The following is a 23,365-nucleotide window of genomic DNA, read 5'->3' as shown; positions in this document are numbered from 1 at the left end:
GCAGACCTTCGGGGACAGCCACGCTCTGGAGGTGATGGTGGTGACTGCCTAGCCTCAACGCTACACTGCGATGGGGCCTGGGCGCTCTTCGAAAGGATCTAGCTCAACTCCTGGCACCCACATGCTGGCTAACAACCAAAACCTCTTCTGGCTTCCACAGGTCCTATATGCGTGTGGTACACAGACACATTCAGGCAAACACACACACATTCAGGCAAACACACACACAATTTTTAAAAAATACTACTAAATCAATAGCAATGATTTATATTATAATATTAAGAGAAAAAATACACAGGTGTATATATGATATAACCATTCAAGACGTTATATGTATGTATGTATGTATGTATGTATGTATATATATATATTTTTTTCCTATTTATTAACATACTAAGTAGAAACATTTGTAAGGCTTTGGATAACGAGTTACTATTTAATTGCCATCTTGTTTAATCTGTGTTCTAAAAAAGTTACATATTACCCTATTAGTAAATTATCAATTTATGTGCTCATATGAAATAGATCAGAATACAGAAGGATAAAATTTAAGATTACAGCAAGTATTATAGCAGAATTGACTGGCTGTACTTACTATTATTTCAGATGCAAAACTCCAAAAAGGGTCCTTTCCAACTTCTTCAGACTGTTCAAGGAATTGTGCTGTCAGCAAAGGGCACTTCAAGCACTTGCAACAGCTAAGGCATAAGAAATGGGTAATCATGGGTCAGTATCCCAAACACAGCATTCAGGTCTAGCTTTACATGAAAGATAAGCACTGCTTGACTTACTCAGGCGGAAATCACTGTCATTGTCACAGTATTAAGAAGTGGGACCTCTGAAAGGTGACCAGTCCTCGGGCTCACTCTCAGGGGAAGGACTGTGCTGTTTTCAGAAGAGGAGCTCAGCTTGCTGGAATCCGCGACTCTTCCACTGGGTCCTAGCACCCCATGTTAAACTTCCTAGTCTAGAATTGTGCTACTATTTTATTATAAATCAACTCATGTTTTATTATAGTAGCACAAATGGCCTAAGGCAAGCCCCAGTAATAATGTGTCTAAAACATGAATCCTGGGCTGGAGAGATGGCTCAGAGGTTAAGAGCACTGGCTACTTTTCCAAAGGTCCTGAGTTCAATTCTCAGCAACCACTTAATGGCTCACAACCATCTGTAATGAGACCTGGTGCCCTCTTCTGGCCTGCAGGCATAATGTTGTACATAATAAATAAATAAGTCTAATAAAAATAAAATAAAAAATATACCTCTTTAAAAAAGCATGAATCCAATCTCATTAGTAACAGTAATGGGGAAACACGAGATTGCCTTGGTAGGCTCCGTATGCTGAGATCCAATTCCGTTTCTCAGCGATCCGCCTGCCTCTATTTCCCAAACGCTGGGATGAAAGGTGTAAGCCACTATTGCCCAGTTACTTTATTTTTAATCCAACTTTATTCTGTGACTAAGTCTTTTCTAGTTCTTTAAAACAACCTTTAAAAAAAAAGTTTCTTAAACGACAAACAAACTGCCTCATAAAAACCAACCTTAAGTGCCCTAATCCTGCAAAATAGAAAAGTAACAATGGCACTAATTTCCCAAACTAGAAAAAGATTATGTCCAAGATATGTTTAAATACAAATTCCATGTATAATTTACAATTTAAGATTTAACAATAGCGAGGCTGGAGAGATGGCTCAGAGGTTAAGAGCATTGCCTGCTCTTCCAGAGGTCCTGAGTTCAATTCCCAGCAACCACATGGTGGCTCACAACCATCTGTAATGAGGTCTGGTGCCCTCTTCTGGCCTGCAGGCGTACATGTAGACAGAATATTGTATACATAATAAATAAATATTTTAAAAAAGATATGTTTAAATACAAATTCCATGTATAATTTACAATTTAAGATTTCTTAGCAGAGTCACATGAGAAAAGTTGTGAGAAATAATTTTCCCAATTAGCCCAATCTAACTAAAATATTTTGATAGGTCACAAGTATGCAAAGAAAGATTACTTAGGAATTTTATTGCATTTTCTTTCTTCTTATGGTGTCTGTTATTTGTTTTGGAGGTTTTGTTTTGATTTGTTTATTTTTTTTTGAGACAGGTTATTCTGTAACTGTGGCTCTGGCTTTCATCTCGCCATCCTCCTGCCTCAGCTCCTGAGGGCTAAAATGACAGGTGAGCACCACCTTATCCAGGTATGTCTCCCCTTTTATAACTGCCCGTCTTCAAGTCTGGAGGCAATTCTATGCTGATGGCACACACTCATTTGGACCATCCCTATGCCAACTGATGGGCGCTGTTTAGTCAGAACCCATGGTGAGCACGTGGCTGAATCTGAGGTTGGGATAGATGCTCAACTTTCTGGTGGTCCTCTGCTGCCTTCAGATGCATTCCCCAGACAGAATAAACTCCCTGAGTTAAATACCCTTACTGCTCCCACTTTCAGCATTTGCTGGCTGTGATGGGCGAAAGTAAATTAAGTGAAAGGTTTGATTTTTGCCGCCAGTGCGTCACTAAACATCCACGATCCATCAGGTCAACATTATGTCTGTCTGAAACTCAAATCCAAAACAAGATCTCTATGTACCAATAAGAAACACAGGGTAACAGCTACCAATTACTCACTCCACTGTGAGATGTCCTTCAAAATAGACTTACAATTTTAGTAATTCATCTTTTAACTTTTCATTTTCTTTGTTTTCTTTGTTATCAGTTGCTTCTTCCACAAAAGGTCTCATGAACTCTGTTAAGGCCTTGCAGCACTGACAAAGGCCATAATCATCTGTCTGTATTTGTTCCTTAGAGTATGGCACAGGGAGAAGAGACAGTTGACTCCAAAGGGTAGACAATGCCAAACCAACCGAGTACACCTTGTTGGGGAGCTTCTGAATAACTGCAACAGAAACAAGCGTAAGCAGCTGCACACAGGACAAGAGGAAGTCAGCATTCAGAAGGTTCTGGATCTTTAGCAGGCAGAGCCTTGCTGAGAGAAGTACCACTAGAGGCAGGCTGTGAAGTGGTGTGACCTGAGCTCACCGCCCTCCCTCTCGCTATGACCAGGCACTTCTCACTACTACCACCGCGCCCCCCACCATGACGGACCGACCCTAGCCAGACCAGCATTCTTCCTCCCCTGCCACCACAGCCCCCACCACCACGACGGACTGTATCTATGTCCCCCACCACCGCGACGGACTGTATCCATGTCTGATGGAGGAAGGTCATTGGTTAAGAATAAAGAAACTGCTTGGCCCTCATACATTAAAACATAGGTGGGTGGAGTAAACAGAACAGAATGATGGGAGGAAGAGGAAGTGAGCTCAGATGCAGGGCAGCTCCTCTCAGAGCCAGAAGCGATGAAGCAAGCCGCCAGGTCAGACATGCTGAATCTTTCCTGGTAAGACTGATGCTACACAGATTATTAGAGATGGGTTGATCGGGATATGAGAATTAGCCAGTAAGGGCTAGAGCTAATGGGCCAAGCAGTGTTTAAAAGAATACAATGCGTGTGTTGTTATTTCGGGTATAAAGCTAACCATGCGGGAGCCGGGCTGTGGGAAGAGGTCCACAGCTCCCTACTACAGATGGCGCCCACGTGGATAACTGCATCCACAGAAAGCCTGAGAAAGCTTGGGAAAGAATAGAGTAAAGCGTGTTTTCTTGGTAGCAGCAATTTCTCGGGTCTGCTCTGCTTGCTAGAGGCAAGCAAGTGCTCTCATCTAAGAGAGGCTTCCTGACTCAGCTTCAGCTGTGAAACCTTGCAGCTCATTTAAGAGGTCCTGCCACGAAATACTTAAAACGGTGTTGGTGAAAAGCTGAAGACATGCTTTTCGGTTTTCAGCCGTAGCAGGAAAAAAGTTGTGCTGTTTTAAAATGCTGGCTTTCTGGGCCATCCTACCAGGGCAAACTCTTGACTGTTTGAGGCAGGAGGGCCAACTACAGAAAGAGGACTTGATTGTTGTCTGTGGATGTAATGCTGCAGTTTGCTTGTTGGCAAAGACCTTGAAACGCCACAGAGTTGTGATAAACATGGCTACAGCCGCTATCTCCGCCATGAGGCTGGAAAGCTAAGGAATGGCACGGCTTTCGTCCTACTGATATTGCTTGGTAAATTAAAGACTCATGTGGTCAGAAAAAGAGAGATATACAGTAAAGAGAGATTCAAAGACAAAGAAAACTTTAAATGATTTACAGTGTGTTTAAAAATATATGCAGGCTGAAAGTTAAAGTTCCTAAAAGTAAAATAAGGAAGAAAGAGAGTAGTTGGGTGTGGTAGTACACACCTTTAATCCCAACACTTGGGAGGCAGAGGGAGATTGACCTCTGAGACTTCAAGGTGTGGTAGCACACGCCTTTAATCCCAGTGCCTAGAAGGTAGAGACAAACTGATCTCTGAGAGTTCAAGGACAGCCTGGTCTAAAGAGTTATTCCAGGACGAAGATATACAGAAAATATAAAATAAAAGTAAAAGTAAACGAAATAGAGGTTAAAATAAAGCTGCACAAAGATGGAAAATACAATGAGAATCTTGATACTGTATGCTATTATGCTCTCTTTGAATTGTTTGAATGCTGAGGAAGGAGCAACAGATGCTAAAAGATATTTGTTTATAAATGCTGCTGAACTAATCCAAGATAGATATTTTCAAAATACCTTGACTTCAGAATTTGGATCTAAGGATATGATACTTTGGAAAAGAGTCTCGTCTTTTGTTTTCACAGAGGATGCGACCCTGTGGATTTCTTCTATCCCAATATGGTATGATAGACCACGCCCTCCTGAAAGGTTGCTGTGAACACCTTCAAAAAATTGCTTCGCTCAACTGCCAACTGAGATGAACCTAGCAGACAGGTTATCCCATAAAAGACCCGAATAACAGCGCCCCCATTCAGCAGGAAGCAGTTTGGAGAGAAAAAACTGCGCCCATGTTCCCATATATTGTTTATAAATGCTCTTTTACATTTAAAGGGGGAGATGATATAGATGTGAATAATTTGCATTGATATGAATCTTGGTTTACTGATATTTAAGGTCAATTTTATTATATGTATATGTATTTATGACCTTGATTAAGGTATTGTGATTGTGTAGTTCATTTAAAAATGTAATGTATATAGGTTGTTAATGGATAATTATCAATAATAGTCAAGCTTGTAGTCATGTTAGTTAGATTTTCTAGATGTACATAGATATATTTTAGATAGGCATTCTTCATATCTTTCAAAGATTATAGAATATGGTATTATAAATGTTTTAATAACTTAGGACTTTTCATGACAATGAGACACGTCTGCTCCTGGCAGCACCAATCTACTTCAAGAAAAAGATGGGCATCGAAGAGGATTCTTATGGAGTTTGATAGCTATTTGGGCAAGAAACTGCTCTTGCCTGTAATATTGTATAAACTGGACACAGAGAACCCCCAGAGAGAGGACTGCTGAACTTGCCTAAAGCTGAGATGATCTTTTGGGGTTCCTGATTCATGGAGGAGTCTGCGAGACATTCTGCAGGACACAGCAGATAGTGACTGAACTGCCTTTGAAATTTCCTGCTTCATGGAAAAGTCTTCTGGATACTATGGACCTGTAGGCCGAAGATGGATGCCCCAATGGTACAAAGGAACTTTGGGTGACTGTCCAGGCAGCGAGATGTCTCTGCGATTTCTAGAGTTTTGTAAGTTACATACTTCTCATTTACTTAGGTAATATTGTATCCTTCTGGAGTCTTTGATGGAGTTAAAGAATAGTTAGTTATAGTTATAGTTTTCCTTAGTTATGATAAAGATAAAATAGATGTAAATATTGTAATTTTTACTTGATAACTGTTTTGTTATATGTAATTTTGCTATGTTAAAGTTAAAGCCTTCCCTTTTTTTGTTTAAACAGAAAAAGAGGAAATGATGGAGGAAGGTCATTGGTTAAGAATAAAGAAACTGCTTGGCCCTCATACATTAAAACATAGGTGGGTGGAGTAAACAGAACAGAATGATGGGAGGAAGAGGAAGTGAGCTCAGATGCAGGGCAGCTCCTCTCAGAGCCAGAAGCGATGAAGCAAGCCGCCAGGTCAGACATGCTGAATCTTTCCTGGTAAGACTGATGCTACACAGATTATTAGAGATGGGTTGATCGGGATATGAGAATTAGCCAGTAAGGGCTAGAGCTAATGGGCCAAGCAGTGTTTAAAAGAATACAATGCGTGTGTTGTTATTTCGGGTATAAAGCTAACCATGCGGGAGCCGGGCTGTGGGAAGAGGTCCACAGCTCCCTCAACACATGTCCCCCACCACCGCGACGGACTGTATCCATGTCCCCCACCACCGCGACGGACTGTATCCATGTCCCCCACCACCGCGATGGACTGTATTCACCATGTCCCCCACTGCATCCCTAACCTACATCAACAGTTCTTCCTCAGACTGCCAGGTGCCAGGCACTTGGACACAGCATTAAGAAAATCAACTAATAAAGTGTTTCTATAACTGGTTATTTTTTCTTATTTTTGATTATAAGCACAAAATATGAATGGAAAATTACACAGCACTATAAAATGGATAAAAGTATTACAAAGTTTTTTGTGCCCTTAGAAGATTTTGAATATTTGAGAAGTATAACGTTGGTTGACATTCAGATTTAAATGAATTTATTCTAATGTCCAGGTCCCTATCACATTCTGAAGTGTATATGATTTCTAAAATGGAAATAACTTCTTTCATGGAAAAGTGTTTGTCTTGGCTGCTGAGGCATATTATTTGCCAATACGAAGCCACAAACTTTCTCGTTCTCCATGCCTCGTTTCACTCTCTAGACAGACTTTTCCACTCCAACCTCCCAAACCGGAAGCTGAGCAACACGCTGCTGCTATCCCAGATTGCATGCTACAGGTCACAGCTGACCACTAAATATGCTTAGAGGGAAAATCCTAACTATAAACTGTGGAGAAGAGAGCTAGCCAGGGACCTAGAGAGATGGCTTAGTGGTTAAGAGCACTGGCTGATTTTCTAGAGGACCTGGGTTCCGTTCCCAGCACCCATGTGGAGGCTCACAAGCCACTCTAACTCCAGTTCAAAGGAAGTGATACCCATTTCTGGCCTGAAAAGACACCAGGCATGCAAGTAGCGTGCAGATATGCATTCAGACAAAACACTCATACATGTAAAAATTTTTTTAATTAAAAAATGAAAGCTAACTAAAGAGTTGTCAAAGTACTGACTGAGCAGCACCTTCCAGGCACCTCGCAGCGTTCCCACAGCTCTGCTGGAGTAGCCTAGGGGCAGGGCACTCAGTGACTGTCCATATTTAGGGGCAAACATCAAGGTACGTATGCAAATACAATAAGAAATGCTTGGATATCAAATTCTCATTACCTGTCTGTAGTGGCTGAAGTAAAAGAAGAATAGTTTGGGAAATCCGTTTTCCAGAGGGCTCTTCAATGAGTTCAAGCAAACCCAACAACAATTCCTTTGGGTTACATAACTATAAAAATATTCACAATTGAACCTGTTTAATACAAGTTGTATTTAAAGCCACATGATTACCATTTTAAAGAAGACATACTGAGAAATACAGTTACATTTGCTTATGCCCTAGAAATTGTTAAAAGGATCTTCAGAGACCGTGCCTCCTGTTGGCTGCTGTAGATGAAGGGCCCCCTTTGGTTCTTTCTGAACAGGTGATTTGTGGTGCACCCTGACAGCCACCTCACCGCCTTGCTTTTGAGAATCCTAGGAACCAACACCCACTATCTGAAGGAAGTGTCTCTTCCCTAACAATCACTTGTGTGTGCGCCTCCAGTCTCTAGTTTCCACATTAGGTTTCATCACGGGATTTTCAAACAAACTCTCTATTGTTGATCCCCACACACCTCCTCCATCCTCCCCACTTCCCTCCCTCACACCCCTTATAATCCTTTCAGCTTGCATGTCTCAAGCGGCACTAAAATCTGATTCTGGGTCTAATGTGCACAAGGGTCAGCATGGCAGCAAACCGCTTCTTTAACACTCACTTCGTCTGTATAATGAGAACACGTGTTAAATTAGAGGCTTATAGCCCTTTACAGGGTCTCAGACTGGATAATTCTTACATCCGGAAACTTTGGAAAATGCAAGATGGAACTGCCCACCCGTCCAGCCAAGCACACCTGGGCACTGCAGAAGAGTAACTGAACAAAACCCGACATGCAGGGCACTGCAGTGCTGCTGCTCCGACGGACGGAACCAGGTCTTCCCAACTCACCTTCACTAGTAAGTCAAACACCAGCAAACAGTCCTTCCTTTCATCCTCTTCCCCGTTCCTCAGGAGGCAGCGGACAACAGGACCAACAAGATTCCAGCCCATGGACTTGATGACGGTCTGCAAAGCATGGCGGAGTAGACACAGTCGTCTAGCGAACTCTTGGTGCTGCCTGACTAAGGGAGTAGAGGCCAGGCCGGTGAGGCTCACATGTCACCACTGTCCTCTGGGCTCACAGCAGCCTTGACCGGCTCAAATGCTTTTAATATTTTCACCGAGGGAAACAGAACGACCTCCACTTTCACCCAGCAACTACATCTTCCTAGGACCTAAACAGTTCTGTCACTTCTGACAAGATAGTTGATTTGCTCAGGACAAGCAGGTACTTAGCTTCCACAGAGAATTTGCTTCTTTTGATTCAAAAGGAAGACCAGACTATCAATGCCTGTAAACTGTTCGCAGTTCTTTGGACAATCTCTAAATAAAATTCTTTCTTTCTTTCTTTCTTTCTTTCTTTCTTTCTTTCTTTCTTTCTATCTATCTATCTATCTATCTAGATGGATGAATGAATGAATGAATGAATGAATGAATGAATGAAGAAAAATGAAGTCACATTATCTATCTATCTATCCACCTACCTACCTACTAGATAGATAGATAGATAGATAGATAGATAGATAGATAGATAGATAGATAGATAGATATGACTTCATTTTTATTCTCTCCCACACATAACTTTCTTTTCTTTCTTTTTTTTCTTGAGACAGGGTTTCTCTATGTAGCCCTAGCTGTCCTCAAACTCACTCTGTAAACTCAAACTCACAGAAATCTGCCTGCCTCTGCCTCCTAAGTGCTGGGATTAAAGACATGCACTACCACTGCCAGGCAATTTTCTTCTCTTTTCAAACACATGTCAAATGCTTCCCACACAGGTTTATCTTTACAATTAATGATTCACATTCATCTCAAAACCAGATTTTCAAAATTAGCAATATATCCCAGCTCTATTTTCTTTCAAGTCATTAATACATACCATACACATAGCATCTAATACGCTAGGTTCTAACACATCAGAGAAAAATCTCATGTGTGTGTGAGGATCCCTACCAACCAAGACTCTCAAACAGCAGTGTGTGCATGTGACGATCCCCAAGCCTTAGAGAAATTCAAGGAGCTTTATCAAGCTGTGAAGACCCCTCACAGAGAGGAATTATTGTCAGCTTTGCTTGGATCAGTCAGACACGTGGGTGTTTTTATCAAGCTGCAGCATAAATATTAAAGTTGCCTTTCTGACAATTACTTGCTTTGGTTGTTCTTGTTTTGAGACAAGGTCTTAAGATGCTCCCCGGGCTGGTTTTGCATTCCTAGACCCGAGTGGTTCTCCCCAGTCGGCCATCCATGGCACTGCTTTCACAGGCTCCCTACATTGTAATAGAAATATCCAAATACACTGACTTGGACGAAAGGTGGCTGGTCTATCTTTTACTGTCTGAAGGTCTGAATTGAAGTACATTAGAGATCTACAGTCATGTCAGTTTTAAAAAATTCACCTTTCTCTTTTCATTCAATGAAATTGATGCTTAGAATATGGTAGAAAATGAAGTACAAATTTTAATGAATAAAATCTAAGAATTCAAATATTATTAAAAACATTCATCATTAGTTTGGGTAGTGGTGGCTCACACCTTTAATCCCAGCACTCAGGAGGCAGAGGCAGGCGGATCTCTGTGAGTTTGAGGCCAGCCTGGTCTACAAGAGCTAGTTCCAGGACAGACTCCAAAGCTACAGAGAAACTCTGTCTTGAAAAAACAACCCCCCCAATACCACACGCACACACACACACACACACACACTCGCACATACACCATTATTTCTCTCTGTGTGTCTCTGTGTGTTGGTGTGTATGATGGGGGAGGACACACGCCATCGAGCACAGGTGGAGCTCATGGAACAACCCTGTGGAATCTCCTTTGCTTCCACCTTTACATGGGTTCCAGAAATTGAACTCAGGCCATGGTCATCAGGTATTTTTGCCCATGAGCCATCTCTTTGCCCAGGTATCTCACCCAATATTCTTCCAGTGCTAGTTATGTCTTCTGCCCAGCACTTGTATCTCAGAGAGCCCTGTAACTCACACCCCTACTTCTTTCAGATCTCCTCACACAGTCCATCTCCTTCACGGTGGGTTTAGTTTCCTCTCTCTATATTACACTTCCACTCTCTAGACTCTTCTTAGAGTGTATGTTCGAATGTCACATTGGAAGCTAGGTGTGGTGGCACATGCCTTTAAACCCATAATTTAAGAGACAAAGGTAGGAGGATCTCTGTGAGTTCGAGGCCAGCTTGATCTAAATAGGAGCTCCAGGATGGTAGGACTCTACAGAGAAGCCTGTTACTAACCAACAGAACAGAATACTGGAGTTCTTCTGGGCAGAGACTATTTTGTTCATTGTTACATCTAGTGTCAGTAGTGAGCACAGAACCTGTTACAAAGTAACACAGCAGGTCTTGTTGACCAAGGTAGCGAACAAAGGAAGTATACAATAAAGGCTAGATAATGCCTGTTAGCTTTTAAGTACAGCGAATTATCCTGCTTTGATGTTCTGTTTTCCTGTTTTTTTTTGTTTTGGCATAGCTTGACTTTTACTAGTCAAGAATTCATGTTATGAATTAGTAACTAAGTTTTAAAATATTACTTAAATATTAAGTACTCTTTTTCTTTCTTTTGTTTTTCTTTTTTCTTTCCTTTTTTCTTTCTTTTTTTCTTTTTCTTTTCTTTTCTTTTTTTTTTTTTTTGACAGGGTTTCTCTGTTTAACAGCCCTGTCTGTCCTGGAACTGACTCTGCAGACTAGGACACTAGGCTGGCCTTGAACTCACAGATAGCTGCCTGCCTCTGCCGCCCAAATGCTGGGATTAAAGGCATGTACCACCACTTCCCGGCTCTGAATTTTGAATTAGAGAAAATTCACCTTTTAAAATTTGGCTCCTAGATAGGCAGGATAATTATTTCCTTAGCGACATCTGACTTTCCATTCCCAGAACCCCTGGCCCTGCACAGTCCTCCATGGAGCTTAGCATCTTTCCTCCTCCTCTTCTGTTTCTTTCCGATGCTGGCCAGAGCCCTGACATACTTTTTCTGGAACTGTGGGCTTCTTTACTTTCTCTAAAGCGCCACTTCTTGCCATATGGCTGCCTGCTACCACGTGGCTGACCTCTAGGCCAGCTTAGCTTAAGCCCAGGCTTTTATTTCTTTTCTATTCCCTGGGCAGCTGCTGAGATTACAGCTTGCTTGGCCCAGAAAGGTTTCCTCTTAAACTCTAATTCAATTATCCTTAAGCTTAAAAAACAAAACGGCCGTAGCCTGTGCGCAGCACTTTGCCAGCTCCGCTTCCTCCCTTCAAGTGATCCTGTACGCCAGCCAAAATCTTAATATATGAGTTAAAAGACTGTTTAAATGTGTATGTGTGTAGTGTGTGTGTGTTTGTAGTGTGTGTGTATGTGTGTATGTAGTGTGTATGTATGTAGTGTATGTGTGTATGTAGTGTGTGTGTATATGTGTAGTGTATGTAGTGTGTGTATGTAGTGTGTGTGTACGTGTGTATGTAGTGTGTATGTATGTAGTGTATGTGTGTGTATGTAGTGTGTATATGTATGTAGTGTGTGTATGTGTGTATATGTAGTGTGTATGTATGTATAGTGTGTGTATGTATAGTGTGTGTATGTAGTGTGTATGTATGTAGTGTATGTGTGTGTATGTAGTGTGTTTGTATGTAGTGTGTGTGTATATGTGTAGTGTGTGTATGTAGTGTGTGTGTGTGTGTGTGTGTGTACGTGCATGCCCATATGAAGCAGCGTGTGTGGAGGTCAGAGGACAAGTTGGAGGTTGTTGATCTCAGAGATAAACTCAAATCGCTACACTTGGTGGCAAGTGATTTTACCCATTAGCCATCTTGCCTATCCTGAATTTTAGCTAAACATTTTATAAACATCGGCTACAAGCTTACCAGGCACTGTAGAATGATGTCTTTCGGAATTTATAGACTCTAGTGTTAACTATCTCATGGTCTTTGTTAGGGAGGGAAAGAATAAATCAGAATACAGGAAGAATTAGATACAGACTTAAAGACCAGGCTGGCATCGAACTCAGAGATCCACCTGCCTCTGCCTCCCAACTCCTACCCCTGACATACCTTCTGCAATGCTTTGACACTAAGCAGCACAACTGTCCCTCCTTACATCTCTCCAGTTCCAAGCCCATGGCTTATCCACATTCCAGTCGCTTTTCATTGGGGGCAGTCTTGCTCTTAAGTTCCCAGGGGATACTGGGCAAGGTCTAAAGACTTTTGATTGGTGTTGGTAGATAGGGTGCTATGGGTACAACAGGCAGAGGCCAGTGCTGCTGAATGTCCTACACTGCACAGGACAGTGGCCCTGGCCAAGATAGAAGCAGGTGTTAAAGTCTACATTACAGGGTCTTAAGACAAGTCCATCTTCGTATGGCTTTTAAAAACACTAACACAGACAGATTAGTAGTAAATCAGGACCCATCCTGAAACTGTCATCTGGCAAGAAAATCAAACTGTAATCAATGCTTGATGTGCGAGGTGATTTATGCTGTGAATATGTTTTATAAAGAAGCTGCTTTCGGTCAATGGCTTAACAGAGTAAAGCCAGGCTGAAAGAGATATATAGAGAGAGAAAGTGGAGTCAGAGAGAATCCATGTAGCCGCCACAGGAGACAGAAGCCTCTGCCAGAGCCCGCTGAAACTTTGCTGGTAGGCCACGACCTTATAGTGATGCACAGATTAATAGAGATGGGTTAGGTTAGGATATAAGAGCTAATTAGAAACACGTCTAAGCTATTGGCCAAACAGTATTGCAAATGATATAGTTTCTGTGTGATTATTTCGGGAGTCTGGGTGGCCAGGAAATGAACAAGCAGCCTCCCCCCACAAGTGTTCAATGTTGTATTGAAATCTGGACCCTGTTGTCAGATTATAGAGTACAAAGGTGATTTTCAAGACACTAAGCCTAAACCTCACTATCTTTAAATCTATCCCATTAACTATTTAGAAACATACTAAAAATACACCACTCAGCCACAAAATACCTGAGGACCAATATGCCATGTTCTCCTTCCTCCTCTGCCTCGCTGACACAGATGGGCCACTGAGGGCTGGGACAATTGCAATGGCTTGGGGGTGGGGGCAGGTTAGTGTTTACAAGCAAGCCTGAGGACCTGCGTTCTGATTCCTAGAACCCCAGTAAACACTGGGCACGGCAGTGTACATGCGTCCTGGTGTTGCTGGGCACGGCAGTGTATGTGAGTCCTGGTGTTGCTGGGCACAGCAATGTGCATGCATCCTGGTGTTGCTGGGCACAGCAGTGTGCGTGTGTCCTGGTGTTGCTGGGCACGGCGGTGTGCGTGTGTCCCGGTGTTGCTGGGCACAAAGGTGTGCGTGTGTCCCGGTGTTGCTGGGCACGGCGGTGTGCGTGTGTCCCGGTGTTGCTGGGCACGGCGGTGTGCGTGTGTCCCGGTGTTGCTGGGCACGGCGGTGTGCGTGTGTCCCGGTGTTGCTGGGCACGGCGGTGCGTGTGTCCCGACACCGCGGTGTGCATGTGTCCCGGTGTTGCTGGGCACCGCGGTGTGCGTGTGTCCCGGTGTTGCTGGGCACGGCGGTGCGTGTGTCCCGGTGTTGCTGGGCACGGCGGTGTGCGTGTGTCCCGGTGTTGCTGGGCACGGTGGTGTGCGTGTGTCCCGGTGTTGCTGGGCACGGCGGTGTGCGTGTGTCCCGGTGTTGCTGGGCATGGCGGTGTGCGAGTGTCCCGGTGTCGCTACTGCAAGATGGGAGCAAAGACGGGAATCTGGGGGCGCTCAAGGGCTAGCTTATATGGTCAGAACAACAAAGGGACCCAAGATGAGGACACATCTCTGACCTCTGATATGCACCACAGCATGCCTATGCCACACTCACATGTACAAACACAGACACACACATGCACATCATACTCTCAACACAGCATGCCTATGCCCGCACTCATGTGCGTGTACAAACATGGACACACACACACGCACATCATACTCTCACCACGGCATGCCTATGCCCACACTCACGTGTACAAACATGGATACACACACATGCACATCATACTCCTACCCAAAAAATTTTAAAAGACGAGATCCTAGGCCTCTTTTCTGTCTCTTGTGAACTCAGAATCTCCCCTGCCCTTTATGCTTTAATGACCTAATTTTAGAGTCACATACAAATCTACATCTGAATATCTGCTGTCTTAAAAGATAAAAATCTCAAGGGCAACTTCCTTGCATCTTACAAGCTTTCTCTTCAACTTGGGCTGCTTTTTTTAAAAATTGAGATCACATCCTGTATTGCAGATGCAAATACCAAACAACAAAAACACAGAAAAACAAACCATAAAACAAAACAGTGAGCCACCCTTTATGGCTCACCTGCTCTCATTCCCCATAATCAACATCTCTTTTACTCTATCCCAATTTTCTTGTAAGTCTGGGGCCACAGCTCAGGCGGTAGAGTGCTTGCCCAGCATGCACAAAGCTCTGGGCTCAGTCCCCAGCACCATGAAAACCCGATGTTGTGGTACACACCTGTGATCCCAGGTGGGGGTAGGAGAATAATGAGTTCAAGGTCATCCTCAACTATGTAGCCAATTTGAGGCCATCCTGTCTCAAGAAAGAAAGAAACAAACAAACAAACAAACTTTCTTTTAAGCCCAAATCCAGCACAGGAGTCAAGAGCTCCAAATATCTGAATTGTGGATGTCACATAAAAGCTGAGGTATCTTTCAGTGATTGCTTCTTATCTATATAGTGATTGTTTTTTCTTTTATCATATTGCCCAGGAGGTTTTGAACTAGTGTGCTCAAGTAGTCCTCCCCCTCAGCCTTTTAGTAGCTTAGAGTTGTAGGTGTTACAAGATGAGTTTAATGGCAGTGTCTCTCTGATGAGAGGCTGGAAGGCTCAATAAGGTACCATATGGAAAACATCTGGCACAAACTTAAAGATTAGAGACTTTAGTATTGATAGCAACTAAAAGTATTGTCAGAAGTTATCCTTTGAAAATGTAATTGGGAAAATCAAGAAAACTTAAAAATACAGAGCGAGGGACCAGAGGGATGGCTCAGTCGGTAAAACACTTGCTGCACAAAATGAGAACCTGTGTTCAGATCCCCAGAACCCGCACAAAAAGCTAGGGACACGGGCATGCACTGGTAATCTAAGCACTGGGGAAGCTAGGCACACCGGCAGGCGTTGGTAATCAAAGCATTAGGGAAAGCTAGACAAACCAGCAAGCACTGGTCATCCAAGCACCGGGGAAGTAAGAGGCAGATCTCTGGAGTTTGTTGGCCACCCAGCCTAGACGAGTCTATGAGCTCCAGGTTCAGTGAGAAACATTGTTTCAAAAGATGGGATGAGATGGAGAAAGCACTCAATGTCAATTTCTAACCTTGACACAAACTCACACAAACATGTAGATACTCCCCACACACACACCACAAACACACAACAAAAACCACAGTGAGTTTTAACACTAGGATAGCACGGGCTAAAGACTGTCTCCAAAACAAATCCTCACAAAATTGTGTTGGGGACTATAAAAGTATGTTATAGTTGATTACAGTCTCAATAGGGAGTCTCACATGCAGGGGTGTCCTAAGTGCACAGACAGGAAGGATACAGAAGGAAGGTCACAGCTTTTGTCCCTTTGCCTTTCCCTCCTCTAGCGTGTATGTGGTGAGCTGCTGCTGCTGCTGCTGCTTCCTTCACTATCATCAGAACCCGATTCCCTAAAGCTTTCATTGTGACCGAAGACCAGCAGCCCTTTCTGGCTTCTGGGGCCAGACGGGACTGCTGAGGCACCTAGCAGGGGACAGCCACTGTGGGACTACGCACCCAGCCTCAGAGACCGGGTAATCTAAAATGCCTTGGTCATGGTGTCTCATCACAGCAGTAGAGAAGTAACTAAGAAACTAAAGATAACTAAGCGGACTAATGAGTAACAACAATGTATCATTCCCTTCCCAACTAGAGACTGAAAAGTAGACACAAAGTGTGCTCACCTTGTTCTTTTCGTCTTGAATAATTTCCAGCAGCTGGTCTACATGCCCGTCCTCGATGCATCTTTGGCCTGCTAACTGGAAGAGGCCAAAATCCTCTTCTTTAAAATCATGCTCCTCTAGGATTTGCTGTTAAAATAGAAAAAAAGTACAGATGCAAATATAGATTCGGTATGAATGAGTTCCTGATTTTGTCTCTCTGGGAAGAAAAGGAAACCTTAAATTCTAGAGAAAGTGCGCATAAATACATAAATATTTTAACAATTGACTTTATTTTGTCCTTGAAACAGGCTCTCATGATGAAGTTTAAGCTGACCTGGAAACTTCAGATCCTCTTGCCCCAGTCTCTGAATACTGGTTATAAGCATGAGTCAGTATGGCTCAATGCATGATCTTAAACCTACTGTAGCAAATAAACCTATGAATACAATCATAGGTCTAAAATTAATGCATAGTGGGGCTAGAGAAATGGCTGGGTGGATAAGAGCATATGTTGCTCTTACAGAGGACCTGAGTTCAATTCCCAGCACCCAGATGAGGTGGCTCACAACCACCTGTAACTACAGCTCCAGGGGATCTGACACCTTGGGCTTTCATAAGCACCTGCACACACAGAGTTAAGGATTTCTTTTTATTTTATATATATGAGTGTTTGCCTACAGTAGGTGTGTGCCTGGTGCCCACAGAAGCCAGAAGAGGGTCCTGGGTGTTGGGTAATAGACCCAGGTCCTCTGTGAGAACAACTGAGCCATCTATCTAGCCCCCCTCTTTTATGAGGCAGGGTCTCTCTACATAGCCCTGACTGTCTTGAAAATCACTACGTAGATCAGGCCACCCTCAAATTCACAGAGATCCCCCTGCCTTTGCCTCCTAATTACTAGGATTAAAGGCAACACGTGTAAAAATAAAAAAAAAATTTAAAAAATCCAGTCTATCTTCCTGATCTTATGCTGTTTATTTACAAGTCCAAAAAAGCAGGAATTAGATAAGGCAAATAATATGAGTGACCACAGCGTAATTTGAAGATAATATATGCACTTCCCATAGTTTTCAAAGGTGTTTTCGGGAATTACTTACACATCTTTTTATTATGCTCTGAAGTTCCTCCACAGCCATTCTGAAATGAATAATAATAAACACAGTTAATTGTGTGATATCATGAAAATTATGTTTCATTCTGAATTAGAAAATACACACAATGTAAAGTTTTACAGCTCGAATGCTATTACTGAACGTTCGTGTGCTAGCCTAATAAAGCATTTTAAAAGCCCTTATCATATTGCCTAAAAAGCATAACTTTGAAAGAATGAAAAGAGAATAAAGAAAGAGAACCCTAAAGAGAACTTCCTAGAAGAACCTTTTTTCTAACAGGGGAAAATATTCCTTTTGTGAAGAAAAAAATCCAAACCGTAGACCTGGGACAAAAATTCTATTCATTAGGGAATTTTTTAAATATCCCATTGACAAAAACTGAAATCCAACACAATTAAGTCACCCAAAGAAGTCAAAGACTGCGATGCCTGCCCTCCACCCCTTCTCTAGAGGACCTGCCCTCCCCAGAGTAACCAACCAGTCCCAGTGAGTGAGATCACCGAAGCCAAGGCCCTCGATGGTGACCAGGACTCTGTGCCGCAGGGGGCTGGAATCTGCCCCGCAGGAGAGGACAGGAAAATCACACCCTACCGCGCCTATGGGCTGAGCCGAGGGGAAGCCATTTGTCCCCGTCTCCCTGTTCCTGCTGGGCAGAGCGTCCAGGCTCCAGCACCTCAAGGGGCCTAGCAGGCGAGCCGCGTGCTGCGCGGATCCTGGCCAGAGAGCCCGGACCAGCCCGACCCAGCACGTCCACCTACCCGCCAGACCGCGCGCTCTCTCCACCTCCTTCCTCTACCACTTCGGCCTGCACAGGCCGCACTCCTGGGCCCGCCCCCTCCGACGCTCGCCCCGCCCTCCTCGGATCCGCCTTCTCCGGCGCTCGCCCCGCCCCTTGGCACGCCCCCTCCGGCGCTCGCCCCGCCCTCCCTAGGCCCGCCCCCAGCCCGGTCCGGGCAACGCGTGGAGGCGGAGCCTCGCAGCCGCCGCGCAAACCCTCCCCTTGCTTTCCGACGGCATTTCCCATGGCTGCCTCTGCTGCTCCTCAGTGTTTGGGCCCGAGTGCCCGGGCCTCCAGCACCCACCGGAAGGCTGCAGGTAGGAACGCGAGCCTCTTCAGGTGTGGACCCTGAGGCCCTGGTTTGAGTACTACGCACGCGCGGAGTGCTGGCCGAGGCCGTCCTGGGAGGGAGAGCTCCGGGTGGCGGGTGGCTCCCCACCGCTTCCCTGGTGCGGTCGGGGAAAGAATCCCACACTCTTACGCAGGTGTTTCAGGATCTCCCCCTGCGTGGGCTGGGCTGGGGACCCCTAGGGAACAAGTGGCCGAGACAGGGGTGTTCAGCTGCTTTGAACCTTGTGCCTTGGTACCGGGTCTCTGAGATTCCAGACTCCTTTTTTAAGGCAAACTGTCCATTTGGGAGACCAGAAATATTTATCGTAAAAGTACCCAGTTTAGTTTTTTTTTTTTCAAGCACTTGATTAAAGTAGATACGATACATGAAAACAACCAGTCCCCAAAGAGACAGATTTTAGTCAAGAAAAATTGAAATGTAGTTAATTTACAGAAACTGAAATTTCCTTCCTGTTTACCCTTTTTTGCAAGTTGGAGTTGGAAATGTGAGAGAAAAGGAAACGCGGGCCACAGGGTGTTGTTGGGGTAAGACTATGCACTAAATGTGTGTTTACCCTCACTGGTCTCTTCCATTGCAGGCACTAAACAGACAAGGGTCCTCAAGCCAGAAGAGGCTTCCAGAAGGTAGACTACGTGGACAACTGCATTTCACTCTCTTTTTATCTCATTAATCGAATCAGATGTTTTTGGTCCTGATGTTTTATTTTCTGGTCTTGGGAATTGAGCTTCCTTCAGGCTTCATACGTGCTTAAAAAGCATTCTGTACTGTGCTGTGTTCGCCCGAACAGTTAAAAACGATCATGGATACCTGTTTTGGAGAACATCTTACGAGAAGACTTAGGAAGCACTATTCATTCTCACAAGTGTTACATCCTCCAGCTTTAAGAAAGCAAACTGGAGGCTCGGACTGCAGGGAACGCCGTTCCTGAATTAACCAAGTAGTCCTTTCCCTTCTCTTCAGGTGCACACTTATTGTTGTATATGCCAGGCTCATTGGGACCTAATTTTGCCTCCTTCGTAACATTAAGTACGGATTTAAAAACAAACAAACCAAACCATCTTTATTGTTGGGAACTTCTAAAATGTCAGGGTCTCTCATGTCCCAGAAGATCTCAGGACAGGAGTTGTCTGTGGAGACATTAAACGTATCTGTGGCTCTTCACCCCAAGATTTGCTAGTTCTTCTTCTAGATATTTTCCAAATACGAGATGGCCTGTATTTGGGTTATGAGAAATATCCGTATGTCGTCACAAATGCTGTAGGTGTTGTAAGAAAAAGGCTGCCGATGGAGGAGGGGCCCGTGACTTAGATCGGCAGACCTGTGGGTTTTCTAAAAGTCTTCAGACAGTGTAAAGCAGACAGTAGAGATGAGAGACTAAAGCTGGGGTGACAATATGGATGAGGACCCTGAGGTGGGATGGTGTATGACATTCCAAGAGGGGAGGAAGGAGGTGGAATTCTGTTCTTGTAGTACCCAACATGTCACAGTGAGAAATTTAGTTTGTAAAGTGCAGAACAGCAAACTTTAATTTTGAGACTAAAGGAATCTAAGACCAGAATGCCTGAGACCTGCTCCATACCCCACTCTCTTAGTTAGGGTTACCATTGCTGTGATGAAACACCATGCTCTAAAACAACTTGGGAGGAAAGAGTTTATTTGGCTTATACTTCCACATCACTGTTCATCATTGAAGGAAGTCAGGACAGAAACTCAAACAGGGCAGGAACCCAAGGAGGGGTGCTGCTTACTGGCGTGTTCCCCATGGCTTGCTCAGCTTGCTTTCTTAAAGAACATAGGACCATAAGCCCAGGGGTGGTCCCACCCACAATGGGCTGGACTCTTCCCCACCAATCAGTAATTAAGAAAATGCCCTACCGGCCAGCATGCAGCCCAGTCTTAGAGGCACCTTCTTATTTGAGGCTCCCTCTCTCAGGCGACTGTAGCTTATGTCAAGTTGACACAAAACTTCCAACACAACTATACCGATTGTCATCATTCGAGACAGAAGGAGCAACATTGACCCATGGGAAGCAGCTGTAGGTATCAGGAAGACAATGGCTCAGTGTGGTTGATAAAAGTCAAGCTGACATGACTTTTATTGATGGGTGGGTACAAAATGAGAAAAATAGTTTTTCATGAAGCTTTCATATCTACTATAAAGAACTGTAATCTGTGTTTATATCTTTTGTGATTGATACAGGAGTGGTCTCTGTATGGAGTTGGAGTTAGGGATTGTCCCTCAGTAGTCGAGTGCCTGCTTAGCACTGACAAGGCCCTGATCTCCATCGTTAGTATCTCAAAATAGCAATAAGGTGATCTTGATGAAGTGGTAGGAAAAAATAGGTGTTTAGTTTCAAAATGCCCATTTTAATGTATGCATTTTAAAATATGAATTGTTGGCAAAACTGTCCCAGACTTCCAAGTTACAGTGGGGACACATTGCTCTAGGCAAAGTCCAGGAGTCTAAAGTCTCAAAAGTTACTGAAAGTAGGAAGGACACACGAGAACATTCCCAGGTCCAGGTGTGAGAGGGAGGGAGGAGCACTGGGGACTACAGAGGCGTCTCCAGGACACTCATGACAGCAGTGACTGTCCATTCTGGGCGCTCCTCCTCTTCTGGTTTATGGAGACTCTGGTGGGACCTGGGCTGTCTTAAAACAGCTCTCACAGTTGTACTGTGCCGGGATCGCTTATCGAGATAGCCTTACCCTTACATTCCATGTATACGGGCCACAGAGGACTGGCAGGATCCCACTGCTCACTGGAATAAGGTTCCTCATATCTATATAGTTACTAAGTAGGACTTTGTAATAAAGGAAGAAACATACTGTCTTTTAAGATACAGGTTCTTTCTACGTCGTCCACGCTAGCCTTGAACCTGAGTCTTCCTGCCTCCACCTCCCAGGTGCTGTGATTGTGAACATGGACCACCATACCTGTCCTCCTTGTCTGTAGGTGTCTCTAAGTGCCTTCTTGTGCTCTGAGCCTGGGATTAATCCTCATGACCAGCTTCCATCTGCACAAAGTAGTTTGCTTACTTTTTGGAAGGTATTGGATCAGAAGTGGCAGGGTTAAAAACTGCAGACTTTATTGACAAAATAATAGGGTAGTGGTGGCTTTTGAAGCATGGGGTGTTGCAGATAGGAGTCTTCTCAGGGACCAACTTTCTCACTGGCATTTCAGGCGAGCGGAACTCGAAGCCGCAGTGCAGAGGAAAGTGGAGTGTGAGAGGAAGGCTGTGCGCATCGTCGAGCAACTTCTGGAAGAAAACATCACAGAGGAATTCCTAAAGGAGTGTGTATGTATGAAGTTGACATATTACCAGATTTTAAATATGACATCTGTCTTTAAGGACTTACCTATGTGTATGAATGTCTCGTACATATGTTCAGGTATGTGTGTGCACTTTGAGTATACAGTGCCCAGAGTCTGGAAGTGGTTGTCAGATCCCTTGGAGCTGGTGTTGTAGGTGATTGTGATCTACCCAGCACAGAACCAAACTCAAAAACCTCGGCAAGGGCAACAAATGCTCTCAACCACTGAACTGTCTCTCCAGCACCGTTTTTAAAAACTGTACGTATGTATGTGTGAATACATTCCACGTATGTTTAGTTACCTGGGAGTCTAAAAGAGGGCATCGGTTACTCTGGAGCTGGAGTTGCCAGCATTTATGAACAACCTGATGCGGATGGTTGGGAACCAAACTCAGGTCCTCCGGCAGGGCGGTAAGCGTTTCTAACCACTGAGCCATTTCCGGTCTCCCAGTCTAGCGTGTCTCAGTCTATGAGACTTCCCTGCACTTATGAAATAAGTTTTATTTCAGTCCTTAGATCCAGAATGTATGATCTGTCTTTTAAAATTACCAACGCTGATAATAGTTCTTGCCTTATAATGACTTTAAAATGAATTAATAAAAAGTACATAGTAAGATGGCCATAATTACAATGTATGATTAAATACATACAACATATGTAGTTATAACGTATGATTAAGTTTCATTACTAGTGGGGTGGGCACACATGCCATGCCATGTCATGCGTGTGCATTCAGTTCTGTCCTGCCATGTGGGTCCCGGAGGAGAAACTCGGGCTGTCATGCTTGGCAGCAGAAACCTTTTCCCTCTGGGTCATCTCGTCCGCCCAGACGTATTATGACAGCCTTCCTCTTGAGAGTCACCATGTGTCCAGCAGACACTCACGGAAGCACTTTTCCTTCATGTGCTCCTCTAATTCTGACTTCACGGTCGTTCCGTAATCTGTTCTGTAATCTGTTGGGGAACACCCTTTCTTTCTGTTCCAGGGAATGTTTATCACACCAGCTCACTACAGCGATGTCGTGGACGAGAGGGCCATTATCAAACTCTGTGGCTATCCTTTATGTCAGAAGAAGTTAGGAGCCGTAAGTGGTCTTCTCCTAAGTGTGTTTGTCAGTCTCTACAAACATGTTGTGGAAAGAAAGGGAACGAAAGCCTGAGGCCATGCACTGATAACTTAGACTGACCGAAAGTATTAACCATAAACGACTTAATTCTCTGTGACATAAAGTTTGTGTTCCTCACTTAAATTCTTTAGTAAATTATACTTTATTTTTCTTTAGATACCGAAACAGAAATATAAAATTTCTACTAAAACCAATAAAGTCTACGATATTACTGAAAGAAAGGTAAGTTCAAAAGCTGTTTAATGTGGCAGTTAATTTTTAAATGATATTAAATAGAATTCCAAATTTTACTTTAAAATTTGTCTGTTAGACAATAACTACAGTAACAGATTGTTTCTATCTAAAACTAAGGTACTAAGAAGATTTCTTGCTTGAGCTTTA

At 43.7% G+C, this 23,365-nt stretch overlaps 2 protein-coding genes across 5 annotated transcripts in view; one reads left to right on the top strand and one right to left on the bottom strand.

Moving 5' to 3' along the window:
- Positions 1–18,241, bottom strand: part of Glmn (glomulin, FKBP associated protein) — a 34,018-nt gene extending 15,777 nt beyond the window's left edge. For 2 of the 3 annotated variants that reach the window (XM_057771929.1, XM_057771931.1), the window contains exons 1-7: positions 18,006–18,142; positions 17,400–17,439; positions 16,326–16,451; positions 8,231–8,347; positions 7,363–7,471; positions 2,658–2,892; positions 596–698 (exon numbers count right to left, since the gene is read on the bottom strand). In XM_057771929.1, the coding sequence (XP_057627912.1) occupies positions 596–698; positions 2,658–2,892; positions 7,363–7,471; positions 8,231–8,347; positions 16,326–16,451; positions 17,400–17,438 (729 nt within the window). In that variant the 5' untranslated portion in view covers position 17,439; positions 18,006–18,142. Of the gene's footprint in view, positions 1–595; positions 699–2,657; positions 2,893–7,362; positions 7,472–8,230; positions 8,348–16,325; positions 16,452–17,399; positions 17,440–18,005; positions 18,143–18,172 lie in introns of those variants that run through there. The other variant, XM_057771930.1, reaches the window with a different exon arrangement.
- Positions 18,242–18,374: 133 nt separating this feature from the next.
- Rpap2 (RNA polymerase II associated protein 2) overlaps positions 18,375–23,365 on the top strand; it is a 61,621-nt gene continuing 56,630 nt past the window's right edge. Inside the window, exons 1-5 of one of the 2 annotated variants that reach the window (XM_057772024.1) lie at positions 18,375–18,509; positions 19,122–19,167; positions 21,728–21,842; positions 22,844–22,942; positions 23,141–23,206. In XM_057772024.1, coding sequence (XP_057628007.1) covers positions 18,437–18,509; positions 19,122–19,167; positions 21,728–21,842; positions 22,844–22,942; positions 23,141–23,206 — 399 coding nt within the window. In that variant the 5' untranslated portion in view covers positions 18,375–18,436. Of the gene's footprint in view, positions 18,510–19,121; positions 19,505–21,727; positions 21,843–22,843; positions 22,943–23,140; positions 23,207–23,365 lie in introns of both variants that reach the window. The other variant, XM_057772025.1, reaches the window with a different exon arrangement.

This window comes from Chionomys nivalis, chromosome 6 (assembly GCF_950005125.1).
Source record: "Chionomys nivalis chromosome 6, mChiNiv1.1, whole genome shotgun sequence".
Taxonomy (NCBI): domain Eukaryota; kingdom Metazoa; phylum Chordata; class Mammalia; order Rodentia; family Cricetidae; genus Chionomys; species Chionomys nivalis.
This window is presented reverse-complemented; position numbering and strand designations above follow the sequence as displayed.